Genomic DNA, 24,749 nt, shown 5'->3' on the forward strand with positions numbered 1-24,749 from the left:
ATCAGAAGAAGATTAACTGGAAAAATATTCTTTCTAAATATAAAATGGACTAGAATAGAAATTTTAAAAAGGGAATATGGATTAAAAATGAAGATTAAAATGTGTGCGTGTGTGTATATGTGAATGTATACACATTTGTGTACATATATTCACATAGGTAAATCTAAATAGACGACGGAATATAAAATAGGTGCTAAAATAAGGCTCCTGAAGCAGATGGGACATCCAGTGGAGGAAATTGTATTTAAGGTCTAGAACTAAAAAAATTAAATTATGTGAGCAAGCCCCCAGGATTTGTTAGTGGAGAGGAAAGTAGACATCATGAGAAAGAAATATGGATTTCCACAGGGAAAATTAGGTATCCAGATTGGTGAAACAATTAACTTTTGTTGCCCCCCCCCCCAAAAAAAGTAAAGATTATGTGATTGGCTATACATCAAGGAAATAGGTTACCAGTAATGGAATGTAAATGTTTGGGAGAGCCTTCCTTTTTTATTATTTATTTATTTATTTATTTTTTTGGCGGGGGGATTGCTTTCTGCACTGTGAAGAGAAGTGTAATAAATAGCAGTTTAAACCAGAAGAAATGGGCAGCCCAGGTGGCTCAGCGGTTTAGCGCTGCCTTCAGCCCAGGGCCTGTTCCTGGAGACCCAGGATCAAGACCCACAGGCTCCCTGCATGGAGCCTGCTTCTCCCTCTGCCTGTGTCTGTCTCTCTCTCTCTCTCTCTCTCTCTCTTTCTCTCTGTCTCTCATGAATAAATAAATAAAAATATTTAAAAAATAAACCAGAAAAAAAGAAAAAATATAAAAATATATTAAATATGAGAATATGTTAAGAGTATGAAGAGAAGTACCAAATAATAATTGACACTTTAGATTCCTTCCTGTTAATAAATGTCAGCAAGATTTCAAGTCTTGTTCATTCTGCCTTCTGAATATCTCTTCTACTTTCTTATTCTCTATACTGTTGTAGTGTGCATCTCATTTCTCCTGTATTGCTCTATAGTCCTGTATTAGTCTCCAAACTAACAGTTTTCCACAAATCAACTTCTATTCTCCTGCAAGACTATTTTCAACAGATCTAGGCATACTGCTACAAATTTCAATTTTTTACTTACTTTCATCATACTTCAGGATCAAATCCAGATGAAATCCAGATAATTTATATGTCATATTCACTGAAGCTGCTGCAGTGGAGGCATATAGCTGTCTGATATGGAGTTAAGCAAAACTGGAGTTAAATATGAATATGCTTTAAATGGTTTTAATTGCCTGATAAAGGCATTTAACTGCAGTCATGATGACTACTTGCACTCATGCATGTAAAGTAATATATGTTGAACTTGGAAATGTATGAGATGGAAAAAAGGAAGGGAGGAAAAGAGAGGCAAAAGAGGAAGGAAGGAAAAAGAAAAGAGAAAGGAAAACAGAAATATCTGTGAAACCCTCAAAGAATATTTCTCTCCAAAAAGGAGAATTTATCTCAAGGATAGAAATGAGTACCAGTGCCTGGTATTTTCCTGATTGTTCAGAGAGCTATATATAAACCAAAAGGACCAAAGTATACTTACCTGTGCTCTGAGAATCTTCTCAATGCATGATCTCTAAAGAGATAGAACGGTTTGATAGCTACTCTATGGGAAAAGTTTGAGTAAGAGAGGTTATAAGTGAAGTCAGCAATGCCATGGGCAGGGGAAGGCTGATGAGCAGGCTTTACTGACAGTGGTATCGGTATGCCTGATAGAAAGTTTGGCATGGTTAGGGCAGAATAGATGTGGAGGTATGAGCAGGAAAGTTGCCCCAGTGATCTGGGAAGAGTGGCAGCTGTTGCAGTAAAGCCAGTACAAAAGTTTAGTGTTGCAGTTCAGGCCCTGGAGAATTTGTTTGTGAAATGATCACAGTGCAAAAAGTAGAGGCTCTAGGAGCACCATGGATTCACACGATACCATATATACCAGCATATAAAAGACAATAGACGGAAAGAGCATTTTTAAAGGTAAGCAGATGGGAATTCACCTTGATTTCAGATCTGAAGGTTTCAGATCTGACACTTCCTTGTCTCTCTGAAGCAACTAAATCTCACTGTTTTTTACCTTTAGTGAATTATTTAAATTAATCATGGTCTTCAATATAATGACATATTACCATTGATTCAAACAAGGCCTCTTTCATCTTTTATGATTGGTTGATTATTTTCTTTCATTCCCATTCCTTATTTCTAGTTTCCTGATTTTCATCTTAAGTCCTTGATGCTTCTGAATATTGGAAACTCATAAATTCATCCATTATCTCTTTCTCCTCTCATTTCTTGCTACTCTTATTTATTTGCTTTGAGTTCTCATCATGGAGAACTACTTGCAATTAGTTGCCTGAAAATAGAATGTTTCATTTCAGTTAAAGAATAATAGGATAGAATAAAATCTATACTTTATGTATCGACTTTAACGAAAAGCTAAGCTGGCACTAAATCAGTTAAATAAATATATATTTTTAAGTATACAATGAGAATTTGATTCATTAACATGAAACTTTTGATAACCAAGGTTTCTTTTTTGTGTGTCTATATTTTTTTTATTGGAGTTCGATTTGCCAACATATAGCATACCACCCAGTGCTCATCCCGTTAAGTGCCCCACTCAGTGCCCATCACCCAGTCACCCCAAACCCCCATCCACCTCCCCTTCCACTACCCCTTTCATTTCCCAGAGTTAAGAGTCTCTCATGTTCTCTCATCCTCACTGATGTTTCCCACTCATTTTCTCTCCTTTCCCCTTTATTCCCTTTCACTATTTTTTGTATTCCCTGTATTAATGAAACAATATAATGTTTGTCCTTCTCCGATTGACTGACTTAACTCAGCATAGTACCCTCCAGGTCCATCCACATCAAAGCAAATGGTGGGTATTCGTCATTTCTAATGGCTGAGTAATATTCCATGCATACATAGACCACGTCTTCTCTATCCGTTCATCTTTCGATGGACACTGAGGCTCGTTTCACAGTTTGGCTATTGTGGACATTGCTGTTATAAACATTGGGGTGCAGGTGTCTCGGTCTTTCACTGCAACTGCACTGTATCTTTGGAGTAAATCCCCAGCAGTGCAATTGCTGGGTCGTAGGGCAGGTCTATTTTTAACTCTTTGAGGAACCTCCACACAGTTTTCCAGAGAGGCTGTACCAGTTCACATTCCCACCAACAGTGCAACAGTGTTCCCCTTGTTCCAGATCCTCTCCAAAATTTATTGCTTCCTGTCTTGTTAATTTTCCTCATTCTCACCGGTGTGAGGTGGTATCTCATTGTGGTTTTGATTTGTATTTCCCTGATGGCCCGTGATGCAGAACATTTTCTCATGTGCTTGTTGGCCATGTCTATGTCTTCCTCTGTGAAATTTCTGTTCAAGTCTTTTGCCCATTTCATGGTTGGATTGTTTGTTTCGTGGGTGTTGAGTTTAAGCTTTTATAGATATTGGATACTAGCCCTTTATCAATATGTCATTTGCAATATCTTCTCCCATTCTGTAGGTTGTCTTAGTTTTGTTGACTGTTTCATTTGCTGTGCAGAAGCTTTTTATCCTGATTAAGTTCCAATAGTTCATTTTTGCTTTTGTTTCCCTTGCCTTCATAGCTGTGTCTTGCAAGAAGTTGTTGTGGCCAAGTTCAAAACCGGTGTTGCCAGTGTTCTCTTCTAAGATTTTGATGGATTCTTGTCTCACATTTAGATCTTTCATCCATTTTGAGTTTATCTTTGTGTATGGTGTAAGAGAATGGTCTAGTTTCATTCTTCTGCATGTGGATGTCCAATTTTCCCAGCACCATTTATTGAAGAGACTGTCTTTTTTCCAATGGATAGTCTTTCCAGCTTTGTCAAATATCAGTTGACCATAGAGTTGAGGCCCATTTCTGAGTTCTCTATTCTCTTCCATTGATCTGTCTGTTTTTGTGCCAGTACCACACTCTCTTGATGATCACAGCTTTGTAATACAACTTGCTATCCAGCATTGTGATGCCCCCAGCTCTGGTTTTCTTTTTCAATATACCCCTGGCTATTCGGGGTCTTTTCTGATTCCACACAAATCTTAAGATTATTTGTTCCAACTCTTTGAAGAAAGTCCAAGGTATTTTGATAGGGATTGCATTGAACGTGCTACATTGCCCTGGGTAGCATAGTCATTTTCACAATATTAGTTCTTCCAATACATGAGCATGGAATATTTTTCCATCTCTTTGTGTCTTCCTCAATTTCTTTCAGAAGTGTTCTGTAGTTTTTAGGGTATACATCCTTTACCTGTATGATTAGGTTTATTCCTAGGTATCTTATGTTTGGGTGAAATTGTAAATGGAATTGACTCCTTAATTTCTCTTTTTTCAGTCTCATTGTTAGTGTATAGAAATGCCACTGACTTCTGGACATTGATTTTGTATCCTGCCACATTTCTGAATTGCTGTATGAATTGTAGCAGTCTTGGAGTGGAGTCTTTGGGGTTTTCTATGTACAGTATCATGTCATTGGCAAAGAGGGAGAGTTTGACTTCTTCTTTGCCAATTTGAATGCCTTTTATTTCTTTTTGTTGTCTGATTGCTGAGGCTAGGACTTCTAGTACTATGTTGAATAGCAGTGGTGAGAGTGAACGTCCCTGTCATGTTTCTGATCTTAGGGGAAAGGCTCCCAGTGTTTCCCCATTGAGAATGATATTTGCTGTGGGTTTTTCGTAGATGGCTTTTAAGATATTGAGGAATGTTCCCTTTATCCCTACACTCTGAAGAGTTTTGATCAGGAATGGATGCTGTATTTCATCAAATGCTTTCTCTACATCTATTGAGAGGATCATATGGTTCTTGTTTTTTCTCTTGTTGATATGATCTATCACGTTGATTGTTTCATGAGTGTTGAACCAACCTTGCATCCCGGGGATAAACCCCACTTGGTCATGGTGAATAATCTTCGTAATGTACTGTTGGATCCTATTGGCTAGTATCATGTTGAGAATTTTTGCATCTGTGTTCAGCAGGGATATTGGTCTATAATCCTCCTTTTTGGTGGGTTCATTTTGTCTGGTTTTGGAACTAAGGTGATGCTGGCTTCATAAAATAAGTTTGGAAATATTCCCTCCCTTTCTATTCTTCAAAACAGGTTTAGTAGAATAGGTATTATTTCTTCTTTAAAGATTTGATAGAATTCCCCTGGGATTCCATCTGGCCCTGGAGTTTTGTGTCTTGGGAGGTTTTTGATGACTACTTCAATTTCCTCCCCGGTTATCAGCCTGTTCAGGTTTTCTATTTCTTCCTGTTCCAGTTTTGGTAATTTGTGGTTTTCCAGAAATGCATCCATTTCTTCTATATTGCCTAATTTATTGGGGTATAGCTGCTTATAATACATTTTTAAAATCGTTTGTATTTCCTTTGTATTGGTTGTGATCTCTCCCTTTCATAAATGATTTTATTAATTTGAGTCTTCTCTTTCTTTTTAATAAGGCTGGCTAATGGTTTATCTATCTTATTAATTCTTTCAGAAAACCAACTCCTGGTTTTGTTAATCTGTTCTACAGTTCTTCTGGTCTCTATGTCATTGAGTTCTGCTCGAATCTTTATTAACTCTTTTTCTTCTGCTTGGCGTATGTTTTATTTGATGTTATTTCTCCAGTTCCTTTAGGTGCAAAATTAGTTTGTGTATCTGAGTTTTTTTCCAATTTTTTGAGGAAATCTGCAATTGCGATGTATTTCCCTCTCAGGACTGCTTTTGTTGTATCCCAAAGATTTTGAATGGCTGTACCTTCATTTTCATTGGTTTCCATGAATCTTTTTAACTATTCTTTAATTTCCTGGTTGACCCATTCATCTTTTAATAGGATGCTCTTTAACCTCCACGTGTTTGAGTTTCTTCCAAATTTCTTCTTGTGGTTGAGTTCTAGTTTCAAAGCATTGTGGTCTGAAGATACGCAGAGAACAATCCCAATTTCTGGTATCAGTTGAGACCTGTTTTGTGACCCAGTATGTGGTCTATTCTGGAGAAAGTTCCATGTGAACTTGAGATGAATATGTATTCATTTTCATTCAGATGCAAAGTTTTGTATATATCTATGAAATCCATCGGATCCAGTGTATCATTTAAAGCTCTGGTTTCTTTGATGATGTTGTGCTTAGAATATCTGTCATTTGCAGAAAGTGCCATGTTGAAGTCTCCTACTATTAGTGTATTATTAACTAAGTATGTCTTTACTTTGGTTATTAATTGATTGATTTACTTGGCAGCTCCCACATTAGGGACATAAATATTCATGATTGTTAGTTCTTCTTGTTGGATAGATCCTATAAGTATGATACTGTGTCCCTCTTCATCTCTTACTATAGTCTTTGGGATAAACTTTAATTTATCTGATATGAGGATTGCTACCCCAGCTTTCCTTTGAGGACCATTTGACCTTTCATTTGAAGACCATTTGACCTTCATTTGAGGACCATTTTTGAGGACCATTCAACCTTTCATTTTTGTACTGGAGGTGTCCTTAGGTCTGAAATGAGTCTCTTATAGACAGCAAATAGATGAGTCTTGCTTTTTTTTTTTTTTATTTTTTATCCAGTCTGAAACCCTGTGTCTTTTGATGGGATCATTTAGCCTATTCATGTTCAGAGATACTATTGAAAGATATGAATTTAGCGTCATCATAATACCTATTCAGTCCCTGTTTTGGGGATTATTTCTTTGGGCTTTGTTTTTTACAGGTCCCCCTTAATATTTCTCACAGCTGGTTTGGTGGTCACATATTCTTTCAGCTTCTGCCTATCTTGGCAGCTCTTTAATTCTCCTTCTCTCCTGAATGAGAGCCTTGCTGGAAAGAGTATTCTTGGCTGCATATTCTTCTCTTTTAGTACCCTGAATATATCCTTCCAGCCCTTTCTGGCCTGCCACGCCTCTGTGGAGGGGCCTGCTGTTAATCTAATATCTCTCCCCATATAAGTTAGGGATCTCTTATCTCTTGCTGCTCTAAGGGATTTTCTCTTTTATCTTTGGAATTTGCAAGTTTCACTGTTAAATGTCGAGGTGTTGAATGTTTTTTATTGATTTGGGGGCAGACCTCTCTATCTCCTGGATCTGAATGTCTGTTTCCCTCCCTAAATTAGGGAAGTTCTCAGCTATGATTTGTTCAAATATGCTTTCTGATCCTCTGTCCCTCTTGGCACTCTCTGGAACCCCAATTATATGTAGATTTTTCTTTCTGAGGCTATCGTTTATTCCCCTTCACATTTCCTCATAGTCTTTTAATTGTATTTCTCTTTTTTTCTTTAGCTTCCTTCCTTGCCATGAACTTGTCTTCTATGTCACTCACTCTTTCTTCTACCTCAGTAACCCTCATCATTAGGACCTCCAGTTTGGATTGCATCTCATTTAATTGATTTTTAATTTTGCCCTGATTAGATCTAAATTCTGCAGTCACAAAGTCTCTTGAGTACTATATGCTTTTTTCCAGAGCCACTAGTAGCTTTATGATTGTGCTTCTGAATTGACTGACATTGAATTGTAATCCAAATTCTGTAACTCTGTGGCAGAGAGTACTGTTTCTGATTCTTTCTTTTGTGTGAGTTCTTCTTTCTAGTCATTTTGCTCAGTGCAGAATAGCTATATGAGTGGGCTTCATCAAGAATATCAACCACAGCCTTCTTCGACTGCTTTTTGTGGAGCCACTCAGCAAACAACATGTCTAACGGAAACAATAACATGCTCCCCAGCAACCTGCCACAGTTACAAAATCTGATCAAGCGGTATCCGCCAGTTTACGTCGAGGAGTTTCTACAGCAGTATAATCACTACAAATCCAATTTGGAGATTTTCAAATTACAACCAAATAAACCTAGCAAAGAACTGGCAGAGCTAGTGATGTTTATGGCACAGATTGGTCACTGCTACCCAGAACATTTAACTTTCCTCAAGAAAAGAGCTGAAAGATCTTCTCTCCTACAATCACACTGTCTTGGATCCAGATCTTTGAATGACATTTTGCAAAGCTTTGATCTTGCTGAGAAATAAGAATCTCATCAATCCATCAAGTTTGCTAGAACTCTTCTTTGAACTTCTGCGTTGCCATGATAAGCTTCTGTGAAAGACTTTATACACACATATTGTCACTGATATCAAGAATGCAAAACACAAGAACAATAAAGTGAATATTGTGTTGCAGAATCTCATGTACACCATGTTAAGAGACAGCAATGCAACTGTAGCCAAAATATCTTTGGATGTGGTGATTGAACTTTCTTCTGAAACATCTGGAATGATGCCAAAACTGTCAATGTGATCACAACTGCATGTTTCTCTAAGGTCATATGCCACTGGGAAGAAAAGCTCCAAACACAAGAAAAGGTTGGAAAAGACTGAAAGTGCTCAAGAAACAAAAAAAAAAAGAAGAAGAAACCAGAGGTGTTTAACTTTTCAGCTATTCATTTGATTCATGATCCCCAAGATTTTGCAGAAAAATTACTAAAACAACTAGAGAGCTCTACGAAGAGGTTTGAGGTGAAAATGATGCTCATGAACCTCATCTCCAGATTGGTGGGAATTCATGAGCTTTTTCTCTTCAACTTTTATCCCTTTGTACAAAGATTTCTGCAGCCTCACCAAAGAGAAGTAACAAAGATCCTTCTGTTTCCTGCCCAAGCATCTCATCACTTAGTACCCCCAGAGATAATTCAGTCAGTGCTCATGACTGTGGCCAACAATTCTGTCACCTACAAGAACTCTGGGGAGGTCATGACAGTAGGAATCAATGCTATAAAAGAGATAACAGCTTGATATCCTCTAGCCATTACTGAAGAACTTCTCCAAAACCTAGCTCAGTATAAAACACACAGAGATAAGAATGTGATGATGTCTGCTAGAACTTTGATTCAGCTCTTCCGAACACTGAATCCTAAGATGTTGCAGAAGAAATTCTGGGGTAAGCCTACAGAGGCCTCCATAGAAGCAAGAGTGCAAGAATATGGAGAATTAGATGCTAAAGATTACATTCCAGAAGCATAAGTTCTAGAAGTTGGAAAAGAAGAGAATGCTGAAAATGTTGAGGATGGGTGGGAAAGTACCAGTCTCAGTGAGGAGGCAGATGCTGAGGGTGAGTGGGTTGATGTGCATCATTCTTCTGATGAAGAGCAGCAAGAAATATTCAAGAAGCTCAACATGATGTCCATGGAGGAGCGGAAAGCCAAAGCTGCAGCCAATAGCACGAGCGGAGTTCTAACTCAAGAAGACTTCCAGAAAATCTGCATAGCCCAAATGAGGAAAGAACTCGATGCTACCCCAGGGAAAGCCCAAAAGAGGAAATATATTGAAATAGATAGTGATGAGGAGCCCAGGGGTGAGTTACTTTCTCTTCGGGACATTGAACACCTTCATAAAAAGCCAAAATCTGACAAGGAGACAAGATTAGCAACAGCAGTTGCTGGAAAAACAGACCGAAAAGAATTTGTGAGGAAGAAAACCAAAATGAACCCATTTTCCAGTTCCACAAATAAAGAGAAGAAAAAACAGAAGAACTTTATGATGATGTGATATAGCCACAACATCCGGTCAAAAGACAAGCGTTCCTTCCGAGAAAAGCAGCTGGCACTACGAGATGCACTTTTGAAAAAGAGAAAAAAATGAAATAACCTCCAAGCAAGTCTTCCATTCCAAGAAGAATGCTAAATTTGTATCATTATTTTGAAAATTAGTTAATCAAGATGTTTACATTAAAAAGTCCTGAAGTACCATATTGTGAAAAAAAACAGTAAATTTGGTAGCAATTAAAAAAAAAAGAATATCAACCACAATTTAAGTAAATTTCACCCTAGATGATTCCTCTGGTTCTATGTACTGTAAATCCATCTACCTCCCCTGGAGCTTTCCAGCGCTGCTGGTTCAAGAATTTGCTCTTCCCCTCTCCTTCCAGCTGGTCTTCTGGGGGAGGGGAATGCTGTGCTGACTCTCAGGTGTATGCACCTGGGGGAGCTGCCCCGCCCTCCACCAGGTGCCGGGCTCAGTGGGAACTGTTTACACCGTGAGGCCTCTGTTCCCTGGCAGCCTGCCTTTTCCAGGCACTAGGTGACACAAGGAGGAACAACAACACTGGTGGCAGCCAGCTCTCCAGCTCTGGAGTCAGCTCCCACAGTAACTACTGCAGCTCCCAGTCCACACTGGCCTAGATGCTCCCGGGGCAGGGTGCACTGACCCGCACAGCTTGGGGGCACTCAGGGGCAAGAGCATCCTCACTGTCCTGTGCCCTCCACACCTCCACCTGTCCCGGGGGGAGCACAGGATCCTGGGCTGGGTCCCCCGGTGCTCTGTGATCTGGTGCTTGTGCTGCTGGTATCGCAGTCCTGGGGCCGTGGCTCCTGATGGGGACAGCCCCCTCCTCCCAGAGCTCCCGCCTGACCCACGGGCTTCTCCCCAAAGCCCCGCCAGGTGCCCGCTCCAGCCCTTTACTGAGCTCGCCCCAGTGTGTGCGGTGTGTGGTGCGCTTTCCTCTGGGAGCACTTCCTCTGTTAGTGACCTCGGGAACCTGGAGGCCCCACTGCTCCTCCTGCAGTTCTGCCTGGTTGCCCTGCTAAGCACCTTCTATCCGGGAAGAATCTGGTGTGGATTTTTGAAGTTCCCGCTTCTCCGGGGCTGGGTTCTCCTCTCTCAGAGGCTCTCGCAGCAGCCTTAGCCCGGCCTTCACGGGCCCCTCCCCAACTGGATTTTTTTTTTTTTTCCTCCTTCCTACCTTGTTAGAAGCAAAAACCCTTCTCTCTGTAGCGTTCCAGCTGTTCTCTCTTTAAATCTCATGTCGAATTCGTAGGTTTTCAGCATGGTTTGAAAGTGATCTAGGTAAGTTGGTGGGGCCGGTGAGTGGAGGACCCTACCTCTCCTCCATCTTGCCAGCCTTCTCTCCCGATGACCAAGGTTTATGAAGAAGAATGGACAATTTGGACAGGAATTGGTTTCTTTTTCATAAGGTCCTTGGATTATTGATAGTATGGGAACAGTGGCAATAGGCTAGAGTGATGGACTAGAATGATCTCTTCCATTAGCAGTTGTCTCCTTTCTGTATCATTTGGATGAAATTCAGGATCTACTTTGGAATATCATAGGGGAAATATGGATATAAATGTATATTCATTATGTCTGATTATTTTCTTCAGGATAAATTCCTAGAAATAGAATTTTGTGTCAACTGATACAACATGTTTGTTTTCATTTTCAAATACGAGTTTGGTGGTAACTTTTTTTTTTTTTTTTTGTAAATTTTGAGACTTTTGTATCCAAATTCTGATTATTTTTGATAACTGATAGGTAACTAGTGTACATTTTCTTAGGCTTAAGACTTACATATCACGAGAATCATCTCTTTCATAGGAATTTGAATTCTTCATCCATATAAATAAATAAGCCCAGCATCTTTTAGTCAGTTCCACCAAATTTTTGTTCTATTTAGCTATTCTTATTTTCATTCAATTTTGGCAATCTATATTTTGACATAAACTTTTTAGCATATTTGTACTGAGTGTATGTAGTGTTCTTAGCTTCCATTTGTCCTCATATTCCCTTTTGCATTTTTATTTTTGTGTATTTGTGTTCCTTCTCTTGATTTCTTAATTACACATTCCAGAAAAAATATCTATCTCATGATCTTTTTAAATAAATGACTCTGGCCTTAATTGTAGTACTTTTCTCTTGATGTGAAATGTAGTCAGTGTAATTTTGTACTAAGTCTTCATTTAAAATTATTGGGTACTGTATATGGCCTAAAAAAACTTTTTAAGAAAAATCAGCCTATTGTAATGTCATACAGAATGTAGAAGTAGGCCAGTATAGTTTATCACAGTTGAAATATGAATGAAGAAAAGGTGGAAAAACTAAATATAATAAAATTCACAGTTTTTTAAATTGTCAAATATTAGCTATCACGTTATGATAATCACACAGACCAATTCATAAAATGCATCTTTGTCCTTATCAAACTGTTCAAATATTCCGATTCACTCTGTTTTAAGTGTTCATTTTTTTGTATTTTCTTTTTCTTCCACTTTTTGCTATATATTCTCAAATATGAACTGTACACTACTTTTGACATTTTTAAGGGGGAGTGAGGTGATTATTCTGGCTTTATTCTTTATATTGAACGTATTTTATTTCTATCTACTTTTATTTCAAAACACTTCTTTCTAAATTCATTTGGCTCCATTTTAATTTTTCTTAGTCACTAAATCATCTTATTTACATACTATTTCACAATATTATTTTCTATATTGTATTTCATAAAAAGTCTTATCTAACTTATTGAGCTGAACTGTTGACACTACTTGAAATTTCTCTCTTATGTGTTTTCCCCTTACCTTTAGCATCTTTCATCTTTACTTGAACTTTTGTAATAGAATTTCTCAAAGTATCCGTATTATTCTAGAGTTTGTTTTTATGTATTTTTCTTTGTCTGTGCTTTTTCTGGTTTAAATTCTTAAGTGGCAAGAATACTATTCAAGCCTTTGCTCTCCCTGGCTGCAGACTAAGTTGTTAGGGTATCATTTGGATGACATTCAGGATCTCCTCTTAAATTTCAAACCATAAGTAGGAGTGGAGGCATGGAGGGTTGATAGCCTGTAACTCAACAGGAAAATTTTCTCCTGTGGGTTTCCTTTGGCTTTGGGTTAAATCTCCCTGGACCAATATATTATAGCCCTAATATTTTAGGGCTTCTTTCTTAGTATACTGTGAGAGTACTAACACTTTGGCACAATTTTTCATAATTAATAAGTTCTACTTAGAAATATTTTTCTCAGAGTTACTACTCCCTAATCTTCATTTAGCAACTTGTTAATCTGATCTCATGAATGACTGAATATTAGTTCTTCATTGAAGCTCTAATCCTTCTCTTTGGAAACCATACTCCAGAATAATATAAGTCCAAATACCACAGTTTGATTCATTCCCCCTAAAAGGAGAATTGAGACATGATAAGTATCACTCACCAAAATTTGAAGATATTCTGGTGCTTTCGTATTCCTGCTACTCCTTACCCCTAGTAGGGAAGGGTGGGAATGATACCTTTCACAACAAAGTGCTACTTGGTGTGGTTTCTGGGTTTCTATATAGATCCTCAAAATGAGAGAAGTAAAGTCAACATTTCCTAACAGGTTTTATTAATGGAGTAGCAAATACAATACATTTAAAGTTAAGACCATACTGGGAAGCCTGGGTGGCTCAGTGGTTGAGCGTCTGCCTTCGGCTCAGGGTGTGAGTCCCACATCAAATTCCCTGCATGGAGCCTGCTTCTCCCTCTGCCTGTGTCTCTGCCTCTCTCTCTCTCTCTCTCTCTCTCTCTCATCTCTCATGAATAAACAAATAAAATCTTTTTAAAATATAAAATAAAAAATAAAGTTAAGACCATACTTAATTTTAATAATAGCCCTAAAACTAGTGATATAACCAAAGTAAATCTCTTAACTTCTCTGAGTTTATTCCTTCATGTAATACAGTGGTAACAATATGTATCACACAGGTTTTATAATGGCTGAATGAGAAAATATGAAAATTGTGTGAAAATAATTAACCTAGTGGCTGGCACATAGTAGGTTCTAAAAAATGGATGTTATTCTTGACACAAATGAAGGAATGATTTAATTCTATAAAGTGAAAGTGCCAAGCTGTGCCTTGAAGAACAGGAAAAGAGAATTACTAAAGTATTTTACTGATGCTATTTCAGTTAAACTGTGTCAATGAGGCCTTTGATTCCTTCTTTTATGAAATTATTGTTCTTGTAAGAAATTTGAAGTAATTGTTTGGTACAATTCACTTTGTTATTAAATCAGCTTGTAACAACATAGTCTTAAGAAGTATTTTGAGGGCTCCTGGGTGGCTCAATTGGGTAAGTGCTTGACTCTTGGTTTTAGTTCATTTCATGATCTCAGGGTCATGAATCAAGCCCTGTCCTGAGCTCTGTGCTAGGTGTGGAGCCTGCTTTAAATATGCTCACTTGCTCTCTCTATCTCCTGCTCCCCTCCCACATATACACCCTCCCTTGTTCTGTCTCTCTAAATATATTTTTTCTTAAACAGTATTATTTTGATCCTAAAATCTCTAGTATCTACTTAGAGAGATGCATTGTCATTGAATTTGATGCTCCATTCACTTTTATTTATTTTTTAAAAAGATTTTATTTATTTATTCATGAGAGACACGCACACAGAGAGAGAGAGAGAGAACGAGAGAGAGAGAGAAGCAGAGACACAGGCAGAGGGAGAAGCAGGCTCCATGCAGGGAGCCCGACGTGGGACTCGATTCCCGGTCACCAGAATCACACCCCGGGCTGAAGGCGCGCTAAACCGCTGACCCACCCGGGCTGCCCTCTATTCACTTTATTTTTTTTTATTTTTTATTTTTTTTCAAAGGATTTATTTATTTATGATAGACATAGAGAGAGAGAGAGAGACAGAGACAGAGACAGAGACAGAGACAGAGAGACACAGGAGGAGGGAGAAGCAGGCCCATGCCGGGAGCCTGACATGGGACTTGATCCCGGGACTCCAGGATCTCGCCCTGGACCAAAGGCAGACGCTAAACCGCTCAGCCACCCAGGCATCCCCCTCTATTCACTTTTAATAGATAATTTACTAAATGTGATTTAAAGTACCAGAATATATCTCACAAATTAATGAGAGTGAAGGCAAAGGAATATAGTACCTCATATATTAGCATCTTACTGATTACAGCTAATGAACTACAATAAACTGGAATCCAGATTTGTGTTGTGTCTCAACCTATCTCTATAGTGATGTTATTAGCCAGGAATGCCTGGGGCACTCACCAGAGCCCATATTACTTGGGGCAGCCTCCATATACGTTTATCCCACAGGAGCCAATGTTGTGGCCTCTGTGGTACTTCTGCTTGCAAGATGCACCTAGCATCAACCATCAGGTATCTTTGAAAAACAAAGTTTATTACTCATGATTCCTGGGGGGTACAGGGCATATCCACAGGCCAGAAGTCAAGTTGTGGTTAGAGAAAGAAAGTATGTAGACCTGGGGTTTTGCCTTTATTGGAGTCAAGAGTGGAGTGCCTTAGGATTTCACAGACTCACTCTATATTGGTGAATTTAGAATGAAAGAGTGGGAATTGGGGAGCAAGAAAGTGGCCAATTATTTAGTTACACAGGGATTTGTATAAAGAGGACTTCAGGAGTGGGGAAGGGCTGGCTTCTTATCTCAGCTGGCAATATGTTTATTTGAGATGGATATCTGAAATAGACACCTTGGCAATCTAAAGCTTAATGTCAGGCATTGCCATTACAATCAAAAAAGCTTATTCCTAGGCACTTACACTATAAGGTTGCTTAATTTAGAAAAGAAAAAAAAAAGTAAAGATGACAATAAATAAAATACTATAATTAGCCTGTGACCATACCATTACTGTTCTGTATAACTCTTTATACTATGTCTCAGAATATATGTGTGTCATTAAATCCTTGAGCACATCATCTGTGTACAATGGCTTCACTAAGCATTAGAAATCTCACTTTTCACCATTTTTTTCACATTTTAATAATTGTCTTACTTATTCCAATAGTTTTCCTTTTTTTTTTTTTTTTTAAATATTTTTTTTTAATTTTTATTTATTTATGATAGGCACACAGTGAGAGAGAGAGAGAGGCAGAGACACAGGCAGAGGGAGAAGCAGGCTCCATGCACCGGGAGCCCGATGTGGGATTCGATCCCGGGTCTCCAGGATCGCGCCCTGGGCCAAAGGCAGGCGCCAAACCGCTGCGCCACCCAGGGATCCCTCCAATAGTTTTCTAAAACCTATATTTTATTGTTAAATATTTAGTTAGGCCAAAGTTGATTTTACAGTTAAATTCTCAAAAGATAATATTAATACTATTAAATGAATGTAGTTTATTCGGATTCTCACTAAGTAGATCATTTTTTCTCCTTTGCTAGGAACACAAGTATGCATAGACAAAATTAATGATTAAAAATACCAGGTAATAATTTATGTTGTATGTAATGTAAACAAAGCATCATTATTTTTGTCAGACTGTTAATAGGCTTTTGTGAAAATATTTAAATTGTAACTTTTCTTATTTACACTGATGTATTTACAGTTGTTTGCCAGGATTTGCTGGAAAAAACTGTGAGAAAGTAATTGACCACTGTAGACTGCTCAGCATCAACTGTCTGAATGAAGAATGGTGTTTCAGTATAAGTGGAGGATTCAGAGTAAGTAATTTAATACATGGCAGAGTAATTTAGCACTTGAAAATACAATAGCTTCAGGCAGTCTGTATTTCAAATGCTTTTATTAATCTAGAGAATTATATCTTTATATGTATATTTAAACATGACTTATATAAAGGTAACTAACAAAGATTTTTTTAACTTATAAGAATTATGTTGGGAGGGCATTAACTGGAGTTCTAGGCAGTGTGTTTATTATAAAATAAGTATGTAGCTAATTGAGTCCTGGTGATATATCTCTGTATATATAAAACCATAGTTACTAATGCGTTAAGCTCTTAAACTAGATGGAGAATAAAATTAGTCTCTTAGAATATACAAATATGCTTTTTTCTGGTGGATAGTATTTGAAATGACTTTACAGGTACACAATGGGTGTGCTACACACAGTAAGGCATATCCTACAACTCAGCAGATATGTCTATTGGAGAAATAATCAGGTATGCACTAAAAGAATTTTCACAGCAAATCTGAAACAAATTGAAGCCTATGGATAAGAAAGTGGATAAATTCATCATAGCATAGCCATACCAGGGAATTATAATGAGTGGTTAAAATAAGTGCACTTATTTTCAGTACTAATACATGTAGTTATAAGTACCAAAACATAATGTTGTATGTTAAAACCTTACTGAAAACTGACATACAGATAGTTAGCCTGATAATAATTAATTAAATTTTTAAACACAAAAAGTCTATATTTTCTATGATTGATAAATATATAGCAAAAATATAAACACATATATCAGAAATATACACACTGGCTTCACTAGCAGGCTCTCTGTAAAGAGACAGATGTGGAGACCAGTGAGAGTACAGAGGGGACTTCCGATCTATGATACTTTATTTCTTAAAACTGTTTTGGCAAATAATGACAGTAGGATTATGACATGCATTTTATTGTTTTTTTCTAAATACAAACTATTTTTAAAAATATTTTTAAAGTAATGGAAAGCCAACTTATGGAATAAATCGTGGACAAATTTATGTGGATACTTCTGGAAACGTGCTGAATTATAATAATGTTACTATACAAGAATATATAGGATAAGAACATAACATTTATTTTGCAGCTATAACACTTTGATATTATAGCTTGTCATTTATGGTCAGTGCATCATTTGATCTTCATATAAATACCATTCCATTTTATGGAAAATTAAAATGTCTATTGAGCTTTTAATATTTTCCCAAATTCATACATGTTGGTAAGGATGGATTAAGCTAGATTTAAGCTTACTTACTCCAAGCAACTCCAGAACTCATACTTTTATGTACTGTACATTTCTACTCTAAGTATAAAGAATGTAGTAGCATCTCTTTTTCCTTTAAAATATATTTACCCTTTCCTTAGTATGAGATTATCTAATTGAGATGTCTTTCCTGCTTTGGTTTGAATTTCTTTTATGTTACACTATTTATGTTTTGGATTTTGGTTTCTGTTTTGTCTTGGGATAGTCTCTGAGAATTTGTCTCTGACTGTTATTTTTAAATTTCTCTTCCTCCACCATCATTTCTCCTGGAAAATCTCACCTATTCTATTGTCTCAACAATTATCTATACATTAGTGACTCTAATTTCAGTTTTATTTCCTTTTGAAGGACTTTGGTTGGACTTTATCATCACCTTGCCATATTTGCTTTCTCTGTAATTCTACTTTAAGTTTAATAACTTCCACTAGATAAAATATTAGCAAGAAAAATTACTATTGGCCTTCTCATTTGGGTTAAAATTTAGGTGATTATGAAGATAATCTACATTAGTAATATTTTTAACAGTATAATACTTTTTCAAAAATATGCTTTTCCCTACTGATTAATAATCCTGTTATGGCTATCTTGATGCTCCAATATAGTTTATATTTAAATTAATTTAATTTTAAATTTATGGTAGATATGCGAGTATATTGTAATGGTGATGAATGGTGGGAATTAACTAATTTTCATGATATTTAAGTTCAATATGATATATAAAGAAAAAAAATTATATTTATATCTATATTATTTTCAAATTATTTTAGCATGTAAATATAAGAAACATTTTTGGAATTTTTAACTTATATTTGTTTTTCTCTGATGTTTGCCTTTTAAACTTTTGAATATATCAACCAATTTCACAGGGACGATATGATGAACTATAATATTTTAGGAAGAGATTTTAAACTATCTCTCCTCCTATTTGGAGAAAACAAATATATTTATATTCAGAGGGAAGGAAAAGAGAACAGTCATAAAAGAAGCAAATAGTATCTGATACACTTAAATCCAACTATATCCAGGATCACAGTAAACATAAATTGATCACACACTTCAGTTAATAGGTAGATATTATTAATGGGACATGAAGCAAAACTCAGATGTTTAAAAGGTACTCATTTTATTTAAAAATATAGAGATCTATTGAAAGTAAAATAATGAGAGATATATATCATATAAAAATTAAGCAAAGTAAAATAATGAGAGATATATAAAATTAGGTAAAATAATGAGAGATATATAAAATTAGGTAAAATAAATATGGTATACTTTTATTAATAAGGTAGATTTCCATATAAGGAACCATTAGAGATGAAGGACTTTATTTCATAAAAATAAGTAGGTCGACTAATTATCTTGAATTATATATTTATAAAAGATATTCAAAATATGTGAACCAGAAACTGACATAAGAGGAATAACTGACATAAGAGGAATAAGTAAAACTACAATAATAGTTGATATGAATACTTCCCTTTCAGTAATTGATAGAATAAGTAGACAGAAGTCAGTAAGGATATACAGAATGTGAACAGTAATATCAATCCACTGACCTAAATGACTACAAAATGTCAACACAACAGTTGCAGATTATTTACTCTTCTCAACAACGCAGGTACCTTATTCAGAGGGCTTTTCCATTATGGGGAAGCAGAGGGCATTATGGGGCATTTCCCATATGCCTCCAAGGAGACTTCTTTATAGAGGGGGCCTTGACTGAGCCACATTTTTTCACATTTACTTAATACTTTTCCACTCTTAGCCTTCTTTCTCTACCTCCCCACCAAATCCATAAAGGGTCAAGAGCCTTTTTTTCAGGTATCCTTAGCAATGAGAGAATTCCCTTATCTGCACTGCATCCATTGGATCTTGCCCCATGTTGTTCCTCAGGGGAATAAATGTCTGGTGCCTCTTTGCTCCTGTCAATGGCACTGTGGCAGTAAGTGAATAAAAACTTAAATATTACTATTTTCACTTTGGCTCTATGTCCTAATTGAATACCTTGACACTTGACTGCTTGCCAAGAAGTTAAAAAAAAAAATCTGTCATAGTGGAGCATATTCGTTATGTCAGGCAAAACGATATGTATACTATATCAGATATTTTATATAGAAAAAATAAATTTAGACAGTATATTTTTAAAAGTAATCTTAAAATAAAAACACAATTGGAAAATAAACACACTGTTAAAATGTTCAAATAAGTGAAATACCATTTAAAGCAATATAGACATAACATTTTATACTTCTGCATTAAATACAAAAGTAGGAGGGCACCTGGGTGGCTCAGTGGTTGAGCCTCTGCCTTTGGCTCAGGTCATGATCCTAGGGTCCTAGGATCGTGTCCCTCATTGGGCTACCCACAGGGAGCCTGCTTCACCCTCTACCTATGTCTCTGCCTCTCTCTCTGTGTCTTTCATGAATGAATAAATAAAATCTTAAAAAAAATAAAACAGAAAAGTATACACATTTAATGCAATGGCATTTTCACATGTATTCAAAGAAAATAGAACCACTAGTTGGAAATTTAGAGTATATACCTAAAGTATTTCCATCTGTAATAATTCAACATCTAGAAATACCTGAAATAAGAAAGCAGGATAACGTTAATCATGTGTAGAAAATATTCACAATATTAATGTTTATTTTATAATAAAAGCAATCAAATTAAGCAACAAAAATAGCTTACAATTATAATGTATCCTTATAATAGAGTATGCATCCAATTTAGACTATATTTTTGAAGTGTATTGTGGTATTTTAAAAATAATCATTTGACAAAAAATAGCTATATTATTCTAACTGCAATTTGGATTTAGATGTGTACATATAAGGTATTTATCTTGTAACAAAATAGAATATATCCTTCTTGTATTGTGGGAGAGGTCAACAGGCATGACAGCACTACTCCCACAGAGATTATCCATTGGGTTTACCCTCCAGAGTGTTCAGACATCATGAAAGATTATATATCAAGAGCCCAGGTTTTCTAGGGAGTAAGAAGTACAGGAATGGGGAGAACCACTTAGATGGTACAAAGTGATGTAGGTTCTAATTTAACCATCCCCATAATCACTCAGGATTTTGTCATTTTTTAATAAATGTAAATTTTCCCTATGTTTCTGAATTGACTTAATGGAAAGAGTATCTGTGGCCTGCAACCTATGTAGTCTAGGAACAAGTTAATACACCCAGGGACAGGGATGTAGGGAGCCACAGAGCATCATGGGGAAGAATGGTTTATGGAATCACAGAGAGGCTCTGAGTTAAAATCCAGACCTAACTTAACACCAAGGTTAACCAGAGTTGTGTTGGCTAGTGGAGCCTAGATGATACTTGATTTTATTGATATGCATAATATGGGCTAAAAGGACCTAAATCAACAATGTAACAGAGGTTTACTCCTATTAATGAAATTAGATTAAAATTGTAATCAGAAAAAAAATTATTTATTCCGTTAAATATACATTTAATTGAAGTATTATGAAGAATAAAGCATATTCTATAATTACTTTAAGATAAGTTTATAGTAAGTGCTACAGGCTGGACATTATTATAGGTAAAAAAAAGTATAGGTTAGAAACTTATTAATTCTAAGCCATGCTCTTCATCATGAGTTAAATTTCCGTTTTTTCGATTCATTTTCTCTATAATTAAAGTAGCAGAAGGATGCTGAACTTTCTCATTGAAATTGTGATGAGGTATTTCTAATCAAGCACTTTCACAATGTCAATATTAATCTCAATATTAATAACATGAATAGCCCCCATGATAAAACAATTACTTCCCAAATTAGAGTCAGATTTCTAATAACCATCAAAAATAAATCACTGAAAAAATTAAGAACTCGTAGTGAAAAAGGGGAAAAACTGGTATTGTAATTTTCATGTTTATAAACGTGAATAAACTATAACTACTAAATTAAAAAATATCATTGATAATATCCTCACAATAAACTAAAAATATAGACATTATGCAATTAAATGCTAGTTACATTGCCTTGTAGCAATGATTCAGGATTTTTTTTCCTTAGAATTTCAATGATTTACTAATACATTTAATTTCATTTTTAATAGATATTATACGTAGAGCCACAATTTCTGGTCTGTGCCTATCCAAATATTTTATAATTTCCTGATGTTATGACAGAATTGTTGACTACTGCTTTTTATACCATCAAAGAAAATACCATGAGAGCTTTATACACAGTTCCTTTGGTTCTCTTCTTTTATAGCTGGTTCAGGGATGCAGATATAAGGAAGCAGTTTATGTTTTATCTCATCTTTTTAAGTTTCCTATAAGGTTTCACTGGGGAACCAACAAAAAAACAAAATTTAAAACTCATCTAGTTTACCATCTGTTTCATTCCTCTTTTCTATTTCCATCCTCTAGTTAAATCTTTTTTTTTTTACAATAATTTTCACCAAGCGTGACTTATGCAAACTCACACTGAACACTGAAAGAAGTAAAGCTCAAATTAGAATTCCATATGAATACAATTTGCATTTGGGGTAGGAGTTAGCATTTTTAAATTTTAGTTGCAACAACAGAAAATCTAAACAGAATATTCCTCCCTCCTTCTCTCTTTCAATCTCTCTCTCTCTCTCTCTCTCTCTCTCTCTCTCACACACACACACACACACACACACACACAAGAATTTGAAGATTCATGGAAATAGACTTTTCAGGGGCTAGATCAGGTAAGCATTTAACCAGAGGCTCATTGTGATCATATTCCTTCTGACTCACACTAAAATAGCAAGAATGCCTTCAAAGTTTCCAGAAGAAACCAGGTGTACTTTGTCCTACCTCAGAGCCTTTATCTTGAAGATTTTGACCAAATTTTTGGTTTGTGAGGCTCTCCATTCTGTTTAGATATTTTCACAAATGTTTAGCTTTACAGTGAGTTCTTTCATAGACATTCAATTGAAAATGTTAAATACTCACTTCTGGCCTGCACATGTCATCTCCTTTTTTTCTTCTTAACTATTGACATCCAGTTTCCCAGATAACAGTATAGTTCTTCATATATCTGTTTCATTGTCTATTAGAGTATATTAGGCTGAAATTTAAGCTCTATGTAGGTAGATGTCTTTGTTTCTTTGTACAAGACTACCCTTCTTCCCAAGAAGGCAGCAATATTTCAGTAAAGGCAAGTCTTGCAAGTGTAGCAGATGGGAACCTCTTTGGAAGGATGCTTCTATATAGGAAGAGCACAGACTTTAGAAACTGACCAACAGGAGACCTCTCTCTTAGTAATGGAGTAGCCAAAATTAGCTTGACATGGAATTTGGAGAGAGGTACATTTCAAACAAACATGTTTTGACTTGTATAAATGTTTTCAAAGAACTCAAGAAAAAGTTTTCCTTGGGTTCATGTTTAACCAATTCTCAAATGATTTTATTGTTCTGCATTGTTAGTCACAAATTTTCTTAATGTAAAAAAATTGTAAAGCTCAATAAATTCAAGAAAGGGACATTGAATAATCTAAATATGTTATGAACACTCGAAGTATTAGTTTATGCACATGTACAAAGTGAAAAAAAATCTAAAATTTACACTGTGATCTGTTGCAAAAGTCTAAATTGAACAGAAAAGCTGAAACTATTTCCTACTGACCCATAACTATTCTAAACTAAAGGTGCCTTGTAATTGAAACGTCAAAAAAAAAAAAGAAACCTCAAGCAGAAAAATGCACTGAAATGTTCATGCTTTCTCAATCTTCAGAGACACCTCTTGAGGTTTAGAGAATGGATGGATAGTGCCATAGTTTGTAGTGAGAGATACAGACATCTCTGGAGAAGAATGGGTAAGGTTCGATGCAAAAGATCCCTAGAGCAACCAAGTGCAATTTTGTCCCCTGGGGGATACTTGTCAGTGTCTGGAGACATCTGTGGTTGTCACAGGTAGAGACTGAGTCTGCTACTGGTGTCTGGTGGATAGCGGCCATATTTGCTTGGTAAGCATCCTGCAATGTACATGACAGTCCTCCACAACAAAGAAACATCAGGCCCAAATATCTGTACTGCTGTAGTTGGGAAAACCAGCCTTAGAGGAAGTTTAGACTGTGTAAGTTGGAAAATAGTTAAACCTGTGCACAGAATGGAAAATAATCTTTATGAAAGTTAAAATAACCTCAGACTTAAGTTTTTTCTCAAACCACCAGAACCCTAGCATAAAATAGGATTTCAAACTGAGAAACATTTTTTCTAGCTTATCTGGGCCCTGCAACTGAGTTAGGTACATAGATTGCTTAAGTCAAATTGATTTCCTATGCTTTTTCTTCATTCATTGGGAACAGACTAGTTACTTTCAGTTCAGAAAGAGGAATATATGCTGGTTGGTCACATCAGCTTCTCAGTCCTTCTCTCTGAAATACTGACGTAGAATACATTTGTTTGAATTTTTTCTCCTTATTTATATTATTGAACATTTAGAAGAAAAGTTTGGAGGTTAAGTAGCATGAAATACGTAAAGAGAACAAGTTCTCTCTACTTTGTTTTTAAGGAGGAGGAGACAGGTGTAGGATTCTAGGTTTATTAAACATAAAATGGCTAAATTAAAGAGCCATTGAACAGCTTGAAATAGTTTTAATAAGGTTATATAATCAGAGTCCACTCCAATAATCTTCTGATTCATGTCTTATACCTCGGAAATTGTTATTCCTTTGCTCTTCTCTCTCTTTCATAGACAAGTTTCTCAATGGCTTTCTCTATCTACTTCATTAGGTGGGTGATTTATCCTGCTTCTGTTCAGATGTTTGGTAGGGAAGTTGGCTGTTGCCTAAAATAGTGTTTGAAAGAGAATAGTGTCCTCACAGTAGCTTTAAACTTTTAAGTCTTTTTTCCTGTGCATATGTTACTTCTTTATTTTAGTTTTTCAATATATTTTAATCATTTGAATCACAAGCATATTTTAAATAAGCAAGCACAAACAACATGTTTTGAGTTGGATAATTTTTTTCAAAGAACTCAAGAAAAAATTTTCCTTGGGTTCGTGTTTAACCAATTCTCAAATGATTTTATTGTTCTACATTGTTAGTCACAAAAAGTTGTAGAATATATATATTTTTTTATGGTTAGACTTGCAAAGTATTGTCTGAGCCCTCTTGATACCGTCTTCCTAGGCAGCAAGCAATAAAAAAGCAACAGGTATTCCCATCTTTGAAGAATTAATAGAAATTAAAGTTGTGACACAGTTTTTATTATATGTCAAGAACTTTGTGTACAGAAAATATAATGGTGTCTTAATAGTTGTAG

General features: G+C 36.0%; 1 protein-coding gene and 1 pseudogene across 1 annotated transcript in view; both read left to right on the forward strand.

The window, feature by feature from the left end:
* Window positions 1-24,749, forward strand: part of EYS (eyes shut homolog) — a 1,534,343-nt gene that overhangs the window by 95,088 nt on the left and 1,414,506 nt on the right. The window contains exon 5 of the mRNA XM_041742712.1: window positions 16,103-16,217. Within this exon, the coding sequence (XP_041598646.1) occupies window positions 16,103-16,217 (115 nt within the window). The remainder of the gene's footprint in view (window positions 1-16,102; window positions 16,218-24,749) is intronic.
* Window positions 7,695-9,632, forward strand: LOC121484087 (annotated as a pseudogene).

Source organism: Vulpes lagopus, chromosome 1, assembly GCF_018345385.1.
Source record: "Vulpes lagopus strain Blue_001 chromosome 1, ASM1834538v1, whole genome shotgun sequence".
NCBI classification, from domain to species: domain Eukaryota; kingdom Metazoa; phylum Chordata; class Mammalia; order Carnivora; family Canidae; genus Vulpes; species Vulpes lagopus.